General features: G+C 35.2%; 1 protein-coding gene across 3 annotated transcripts in view; it reads left to right on the plus strand.

Moving 5' to 3' along the window:
- Window positions 1-9612, plus strand: part of VPS13B (vacuolar protein sorting 13 homolog B) — a 1074400-nt gene that overhangs the window by 70508 nt on the left and 994280 nt on the right. For all 3 annotated transcript variants that reach the window (XM_044668639.1, XM_044668631.1, XM_044668624.1), the window contains exons 4-5: window positions 4185-4352; window positions 6334-6515. In XM_044668639.1, the coding sequence (XP_044524574.1) occupies window positions 4185-4352; window positions 6334-6515 (350 nt within the window). The remainder of the gene's footprint in view (window positions 1-4184; window positions 4353-6333; window positions 6516-9612) is intronic.

Raw genomic sequence — 9612 nt, forward strand, 5'->3', positions numbered from 1 at the left:
TTTTTGGTTAATATTCTTTTATAATAAGCCATATTGTATGATCCTCATGATATATGCATTCATTGTTCCACTTTAAGGTATAGTCTATTATCGGTTCCAGTTTGCCTGTCTTAGTAATTATTTGCACTCATTATATAGTCATTAACATGTGTTGTCATTGGTGTTGTCCTTGCCTCTTGAGAAAAATGATCTTTACAAAGGTTGATGTTCTTTTTCGTGTTCAGCTTCCTTGAGTCTTAACTATTTCTGTCAGGGATACTAGTTTACCTAGTCACTTGTGCTTGATTCCTATACACTACCTTTGAGTCTTCTTGCTTCCTTTCTCTTCTTGATTACTAAGTCCTGTGTCCTCCTTGATATCTTTTGGATCTGTCCCCTTCATTTCTCTTTTAATGTCATCATTGTAACAAAGGTCTTTTTATTAGCTGCCTGCCTAAAGTACTAAAACAACCACCTAACAGTTCTCGGGTTATCTTTTACATCACAGCCAAATTAATCATTGGTCATAGGATTTAGATCTGGAAAACACCTTCAAGATGAGGAAGCCCCGGTACCTTAACCCTAAATAGGAAAAGTGTTGGCCAAGGTCTTATAGTTTAGTAAGCAGCAGAGTCAGGATGCAAATTTAGGTTTTTTGACTCTAAGCTGTTGTTTTCTTTTTGGATTACTTTAATTTCTTTTTCCTACTTTTCTCCTCATCTTTTTTACCTGTTTTATTTGATTTTTGAATTCTTTTTTGAGTTCTTTCAGCCCTTGAGACTGGTTTCCATTTTCCTTTGAAATTTTGCATGTGGTTGCTTGGATCTCATTGTCCCCCGTTGATTCTTTGCTTTGCTCTTTGTTGCCATAGAAATTTTTGAGAGTTAGGAGTTTCTTGTGCTGTTTGCTCATTTTCCTGGACTTTTTTTTTTGCCTGTCGATTGGGGATTCTGAAAGCTGCTAATTCTGTCTCCTTTGCTACTGGCTTGTAAGGCTCTGAACTATGAGCTATTTTGCCCTGGGTTAGGTCTTCACTGTAGCAGTTCAGGCTTAAAAGGGCCCATGAACTTCTGGGCCTCACTGTGGCTTGGTGCCAGGGCCTGGGACTTTAAGGGGTGACTCTGAGGTGTTCTTTTGTTGGTGTAACCCAGGTCTCAGGATCCCAAAGTTGGCCTATGCCCAGTCATGGAACCTGGCAAAGTAGGTGGCAGCGGGGGAGTTGGTCAGCACTCCTCTGTGTGCAGTTTTGCTTCTGGTTCCCCCTTATCCTATAAAAATCAACTCTCTACCTACCTTTCAAGTTGTGTTCAGAGGGAGAGCTCTCTCACTCTGTTTTGCTGTTGGTTTTTGACTCCTGTTGTTTTGAGGCACTTTTTGGTATATGTGCTGCCACAGCAAACCCTGAGGCACTTTTTAAAGATTGTTTGGAAAGATTGTCAGATTTTGCTACTACTAAGCTGCCATCTTGGCTCTATCTCCAGATTTTCTGATTCTAAATGTAATTCTCCTTTCACTAGATGACTCTTCCTTCTCCTTTTTTGCACAAAACTGATTTTACTTCTTTCTTCAGTATCTTATTGTTTGCCAAGTAGACTTTGTATTCCTTAAGCTGGCATTAAGCCCCTTTAACAACCTGGTGCCTTTTTACCTTTTTAGTCTTCTCTTATATTGCTTTCATCTCTGTGTGCCATGTTTTAGCTCAACTTAAATAGATATGATCTCTCCAAATTTAGTGCTAGCTTTCTTTTAGTCATAATTTTTTCTCTATATGTTAACATTTATTCAACCCTATTTTGCTGAACATTCTTTTAAGGCCTGCTGGAAAACCACCGTTTCTAATACCTCCTGTTAATTGAACATTTTATTAAGTATCTGTTACGTGTTAGATACCATACCAGGGACTGGGGATACAAATACAAAGATTGAAATAATCCTTACTCTCAAAGAGCTTGCTTTTCTTTATTCCTTTTTTTTAAACTCTTACCTTCTATCTCAGAATCCATGCCGAGTTTCATTCCTAAGGTAGAAGAGCAGTAAGGGCTAGACAATTGATGTTAAGCGACTTGTCCAGGATCACACAGCTATGAGCTTGCCTTTCTAACAATTATCTTTCATTCCTTGGACATCAAGTAATTATTTATATTTATCAGGTTATCTATTTTACTTTAAAGTTATTATGCTTTTGTTGTTTAGATATTATAGTCATGTGCTGCTATATTGTTAGTAGGCAACTTAGTGGCACAATGGATATGTCATTGGGCCTTTAGTCAGAAAGACTCAGTTCTCATTTAGCCTCATTCACATAGTAATTATGTGACCCTGGGCAGGCAGCTTAACTTCTACCTCAATTTTCTCAACTGCAAAGAGAGTAGTAATCACATTTACCTTCTAGGGTTATTGTGAGGACAAAAGAGATAATATTTATAAAGTGTTTAGGAATAATGTCTGGCACATAGCAGGCACTTCACTTTGCTCTCTGAAGGCAGAGATCATGTCTTCCTTTTTATATTTCTTCTTGTACCTGCTACAGTATTTGATGCATAAATGCATGAAAGTAACTTAACAGACCTCATACCCATCTGTTAGTTAGGGGGATGTCTAACCCAAGAATATGAAGACTTCCTCTGGCAAAATGGACAGATGAGAACCATTTGTTGCAAAAGCCATGAAGGTGGCTAAAACAGGCACTGTGAAGTAAGCTTAGAGCTTGCTCAGACACTGAAGACAGTAAGGTCATCCACTACATTCTGGGTCATTGCCAGTCAATGTAACTTTTGTTTTGCCACTAGAATTCAGTGACTCTGGAAGAGAGAGGGACACTGATGATTTTGTGAAATTCAGCCTCATTTAAATTCAATTTACTCACAAGTCAAGGCATCACTTTGTGATGTCATTCGTTCTCTTCAGAAATGAAGGATGAACAGCAAGAAGTGGTGATTGAATGAATGACCCAATCTCTATTATGATCATATTTTACTGGTTAAATTCCTTTGTAATTTGCATTAGGGGGCCCAGTTTGGCTTATTTTCATATTTTGTTACTATAATTAATAACCACATATTAGATTACCATTTTGCAGAATCTAGAGTTGAAGGAAATTCAGTCACCACATTTGTTCTGGTAAATTTGTTGGTGGAAGTAGGGCTGTGAATCTGCCATTCTATACTAACACTTTTTCCTTTTCCTCAAAGTTCCTTTTTTTGTTAGATTATTTAGTGGGGGTGGGGGTGGGGGTGGGAGGGATTGGTAGGGAAGTGAGAGGAATTGAATTAAAAGAAGTACAGATAGCTTCATTATAGGCCAACTTCTTTTCTATTACACCATAAATACACTGTCAACAAGCATTTAAGAGCTCTTGTCAGGCACTGTGCTAACCAAGCATAGAAGATAGAAATACATGCAAAAAAGAAGGACATTCTCTGCCCTAAAAGGAGTTTGCATTCTAATTGGAGAAGGCAGTATATCAGAAGAAGTTGAGAAGTAGAGAAGGAGAGGACGATGACAAAATCTAGATGCAAAACTAGGACAGAAATGAATGTTGACTGCCTGGGCTTCTCCCCAAGATGGAGACTTCAGGAGGTACTCACCAGTGGGAGGAGAGGAATACAGGGTAGAAAGATATTTTAGAATAGGAAGACTACAGTCAGGAGTGAAGTTCCAAGGTGAAAAGACAGCTAATGTTTGGTAGAGAATTCTAGGTAGGCACTCTACTAAATACAGGGAATACAATGAAAGGCACATATAATCTCTAGTTTAAGCACATGTAATCTCTGCTTTACTAGAGGAGCTCATATTCTAATGGAGGAGACAAATAACTAGGTACCTACTGAAATTCTTTATATCGAATGATTATATAATGTGTTTGTGAAAATTCATGAATAAAAATATAGGCTTAATAACAAAGGATTATTTATCATAAAAGATGTATTAAAATGAAATTAGGAAAGCACTGGTTTGTTATAGTAGAGAAAAGAGCTTTGTTATAATTTATATACTATTTATGTAGCGGATTTTTTCCCTTTGGATTTTAAACTTGAATTCCTTGTTTTCCTTTGGTTCTCTGTTTGTTATCCTAGAAAAGATTATATAGCTCTTAACTGAAATATTTTGTCTTCTAGTAAGTTATCTACAAGAATGCAAGAGAATTCAATAAAAGACTTCTAGGTAATTGAATTATTTTTCCCTTTTTTTTTTTCATTTTTCAGGCTATGTGCAGAGTTTGATTAGACGAGTTGTAAATAATGTCAATATTGTTATAAATAATCTCATATTAAAGTATGTGGAGGATGATATTGTTCTTTCAGTCAATATTACATCTGCAGAGTGTTATACAGTAGATGAATTTTGGGATCGAGCATTCATGGACATTTCTGGTGAGTAAACTTCATTATTAGTTTTCCTTTTTGTATTAAAATTGAAGCATTTTAATTAAAAAAAACAATTTATCATTTAATGACCATATGTTAAATACCTTTTCAGTGTATAGCATGCTGTGCTAGATATTGGGAGAGATGTAAAATTTATGTAAGAGATAGTTTTCTCATTTTCTGTCCTTTCCCACCTGTTCTCTGAGTATCTCAAAAATGATCTATACTTTTAGTTGTTAATTGGTGATGTAAAGGTAAAATACTTTGACACTTTGTTCAATTGTATGAGTTCTATAACTAAGTAATAGGGATAGCTGTCTGGATGTACCTTAATGGAGACAAACTCTGTGTGTGTTTGTGTGTGTGTGTGTGTGTGTGTGTGTGTGTGTGTGTAATTAAAAATAATGAATCATCTTGAAGTATCTTCTTAGATGTTATTATCACTGCATCATATATTTTTATATTATTAGACTGTAGGCTACTTTGAATTCATTTGGATTTCTTCCCCTTTTCCTCTTCCTTCTAGTCTTCTAGGAAAGGTGCTAACAAGCATTGAAATGCCCCAAAAGATTAGACTATAGATGTAGATGTAGGATATATGAAACAAAACTGGATAATACAGAAATTGAATAATCAGCCATTCATTATTTGAAAAATGAGGAGAGTTGCAGGGTAAGTTCCTGGCACCAGCATCAGTTAGCTCTGTGAGTTAAGTTTAATTACATGACTTCCTTGTATCTTAGTTTTATCATAGATAAGATGGATACTATCTCTTATACAACTACATTTTGAAGAAGACATGTAATGATGTATGTGCTTTCAGGATCATAAAATAATGTGAGATTAATTAGAAATTGTTTTGTATGTATAGAGTATTGGCTATTGAGTTGGGAGAGACTTAGATTGGAAACCTTTGTTTAGTGGTAACTATGGGCTCAGTGGATAGTGAGTCCTGCCTGGAAATGGGAGGTCCTGGTTCAGATCTGGCCTTGGATACTTCCTAGCTATGTGATTCTGGGCAAGTTACTAACCCCAATTGTCCTTGCTGCTCTTCTGCCTTGTAACTGATACATGATATTGATTCTAAGACAGAAGGTAAGGATTTTTTAAAAATCCCATGTCTGATATTTAATAACTGTGATCATGAGGAGATCATATGATATTTCACATTTTTAGTTTCCTTACCTACAAAACAAGAATGATACCTGTAGTATTTGCCTTAGGTGTTTATTTTGAAATTTGAAAGAGATAATATATATAAAATGCTTTGCAAATTTCAAAGTTCTATTTAACTGTATAATTATTACTGTTGTTTAAAAGGGACTTAAAAAAACCCCCAAACTATAGAATCAGGTTCTAGAGAAGGGATTAAATGGACTTTGATATATCTCCAGATATAAAAGCTATATTTTTATTATTTTGGGGGGTGGTAAATTTGACTCTTATTTACAACTTAGCATTGAAACATTGAAAAGTATTGATTTTGATTAACAGGGAGAAAGCACAATGAAATCTCTTTTAAGATTTCTGCTTCTGGTCCTTTTTTCATATTCCCTATCTTTGTGTACATTTACAAAATCTGTAAATTTGGAGCATTATTCATATATTCTATAATTTATTCATGTGTATTGTCTATTGAATAAAATGTAGAATACATATGAAAGCATGTGATTAAGATTGCTAATAAAACAGGCTTGATCCCATACATATGCTTAACTCCTTGGTTTCATCATCAACTTAAATTCTCTTTGGATTTTGAAATAAGTTAAATGAGAGACATTGCTGTGGGAATAGGACCCTTGAATCTTACCTGAATAGACTTGGATACTTTAGTTATTGAAATAAACCCAGTGAAAGGAATTATAGTTAAGATATTCTCCATATATTTGCCTTTAATTTGTGATTTTAAATTATTCATCAAAATTACCACTTTCCTTAATTTTTTTTTTCTACAATTATATTTAACTTTAAAATGTTTTCTTTTTAGCAACTGACCTGGTACTCCGGAAGGTCATAAATTTTTCTGACTGCACAGTTTGTCTTGATAAGAGGAATGCTAGTGGTAAAATTGAGTTTTATCAGGATCCTTTGCTGTACAAATGTTCCTTCAGAACTCGTCTTCACTTTACTTATGATAACTTGAATTCCAAGATGCCCTCCGTCATTAAAGTAAGTGTCACAAATGGTGTTTTTTTGTTTGTTTGTTTGTTTTTTTACTTCAGTAGTTAAGAATTGAATGACTTCATTTGGCTTTCTTAATTTTTAGCTATGACCATATATTTTTTCCATTCTGGTTTTTAAGAAATTCATTTAAGAGACTAATTTTCCTGTTTTATTTCTCTTGAAAAGCACAGTTATTTTGTCCATGTAAATATATAATTTGAATAGCTATGTAATCATTTAAAGTTGAGATAATGATAAATTAGGCTTGTATAGGTATGAACCAAGCATCATGCTAAGAACTGAAGATAAATATAGAAAAGCAGAACAAGTTCTTGCACACATTTTAATTGAGGGAGACAACACAGAAGAAAGTCAAGTCACAGAACAGATGGTGGACCAAGAAGACCTGAGAATAGGTGCTGGATAATGTCATTTTACTACTTCTCATAAAATTTTGGTCCTTTTAAAGTTTGATAAAGATAAACAAGTTTGTTCTCTGATAAATCAGAGAAATTTCACATTTCAAGTCAAATCGGCAAACATTTATTAAGTGCCTCTTAGTGCCAAATCTGAGCTAAATAATAAATGCTCTAAAGATCTTATTAAATTTGCCAGCATCATCATGGAAATTAGGGATTTTCCTTTTCAGAAATTCTCCATATCTTCCGTTCTAAATCTAGTGTGTTGCCTTACATGAAAAATTCCATCATCTCTCACTATTGGAAGGTTGCGTATAGGGAAAAGTACTATGGAATTGTCATGGTACCAAAGAAGTAGGGGTAGCTGGGTAGCGTAGTGGATTGAGAGCCAGACCTAGAGATAGGAGGTCCTAGGTTCAAATCTGGCCTCAGACACTTCCTAGCTGTGTGACCTCGGGCAAGTCACTTAACCCTCATTGCCTAGCCCTTACTAATCTTCTATCTTGGAACCAATACATAGGTTCTAAGGCGGAAGGTAAGGGTTTTAAAAAAAGAAGTAATTTATGAGCTGATCAAGAAAGGGGTCAAGGAAATTTTCACAATGAAGGTGGTATTTGAACTAATCCTTTAATGATGAATGGAAATGAGTTGTCATATTCGTAGGGAAGAACATTCTAGGCAATAGGACCATTAAAGATGGGAAGTTTGGAATATCGTTATCAATGATTTGGAACTCATAGGATGATAGATTTAGAGTTGGAAAGAATCTCAGAGAGATCAACTTTTGAGCTTAACCAACCAACCTTACATTCAAGGAAAATAAAGACCAAGATCATTTTAGTGACTCCAAGGCCATACCTATAGTAAGTAGCTGAACTAGAATGTGAACCCAGTTCCTCTGACTCTTAAGTCCAGTATTCTTTCCCTTACATCATTTGATTATTTCTCCCTGCTTTCAGCAATATACTTTGGTGGCTTTTTTTCCTTCCTTCTTCATCCATTGAATTCTATTGATTGGGATTTATTGTGTGCAGGCTTTGTTTAAAAAGCCTAACATATGCCTAGTGGTTTTCTTTCTTTTTTTCATAGTTTGCTTATGTGATATGTTTTTGATTTTGAAGCTCTTTATAGAACTTTTTGGAATTTGGGTGTCTGCTTGTTCTTTTGCAATTGATTTTTGGTCTGTTTGCAACATTGGCTTCCTTTCAGCACATAGACATTGTGTATCACCATCCTTGAAATTGAAAGGACATTTTTACTGGAAATAGAATATAGTTCATTGCTGTGCCTTGTCTTGTTCTCCAGATCACTTGGATATTTATTATGTGCCTTTTATGTGTACAATTTTGTGTTGGGGACGTATAAGTTTAGATAAGATATAATCTCTTGTTTGCTTTTTGGTAGGGCTGGATCACTAGAATGCAAAAATATTACATAAGCACACTGTAAAGATGGTGAGATTAGAGGGTATAATCTGGAGGAGGATCTATTAGATGAGACAAAAGAGGTGAAATAAGAGGAGAATTAGGAGATAGTAGGGGCCTGAAAACCAGGAGAAGAGAATATTAAGGAAAAGAGGGGGATCCACATTTGTCAAAGGTTACATAGAGGTGAAGGATCAAGAGGATTGAGAAAATGCCATTAGATTTGACATCTAAGAATTCATTAGTAACTTTGGAGACAGAATTGCATAAGAATAAGATTGGAAGCTGGATTGTAAAAAGTGAATGAGAGGAGAAAAAGTGGAGGCACTTTTTTATATTTGTCTTTTCAAGAAGTTTAGCTACAAAGTACAGAAGAAATATAAGAAAATAGTTAACAGAGATCAAGGGAACAGAAGTTCAAGTTAACAAGATCAAGTTAATGGGAAGGATCAAGTGAAGGTTTTTTTTGAGGATGAGGGAGATATGGAAATATTTGTAGGCAGGAAGGAATGAGCCAGTAGACAGGTAGATATTGAAAATGAGGGATAGCATGGTGATAAGAGGTGGGTGGGAAATCTTTTAGAGGAAACAGGATAGAATAGTAAAGGGCTTAGCTTTGATAAGGAATAGGGCCACTTTTCCATGTGAGACAGAAGTGAAAGAGAATATAATGGCAGAGGGTGTCTGAATGCCAGGAGATGAGGAAAAGGGGAGAAGAGGGAGCACTCAGTGAATAGCCTCAATTTTTCTGTAAGATATGAGGGAAGATTTTCAGTTGGAGGAGCAGGAGGAGGGAAGTCATGAAAGGTTTAAGGAAAGATGAAAACATTCGAAAGAGTTGCTGTGGAAAGTAAGATAGTAAGTTAATAAGGAAGGTATATGGTAGGATTTCCTAGCAACAGTGAAGACCTAGTCAAGCTTATGTAACATAAATTTACAGTGGACCCAGATATTTTTTTCCACCTTCATTTAGCAACATGTATGTAGGAGCAAAAGTGGCATTGAAGGGTGGAAGTGATCTTAGACTAAGGTTTGGTGTGGTACAATTGTCAATATTAGAGGGCCATAGACTCAAGAGAAGAGGACATTGTAGAAGTGAAATGATTCCTCAAGGGGTCAAGATGAAGAGAAGAACAGATGGAGAGTGGTTAATTCAGGGATATAGCCTAGGATAAAATTGAGAGGGTCTAAGGGTTATGGAATGGACTAATATATATATATATATATATATATATATATATATATATATATATATATATA

The sequence above is a fragment of the Gracilinanus agilis genome, chromosome 1, assembly GCF_016433145.1.
Source record: "Gracilinanus agilis isolate LMUSP501 chromosome 1, AgileGrace, whole genome shotgun sequence".
Classification (NCBI taxonomy): Eukaryota; Metazoa; Chordata; class Mammalia; order Didelphimorphia; family Didelphidae; genus Gracilinanus; species Gracilinanus agilis.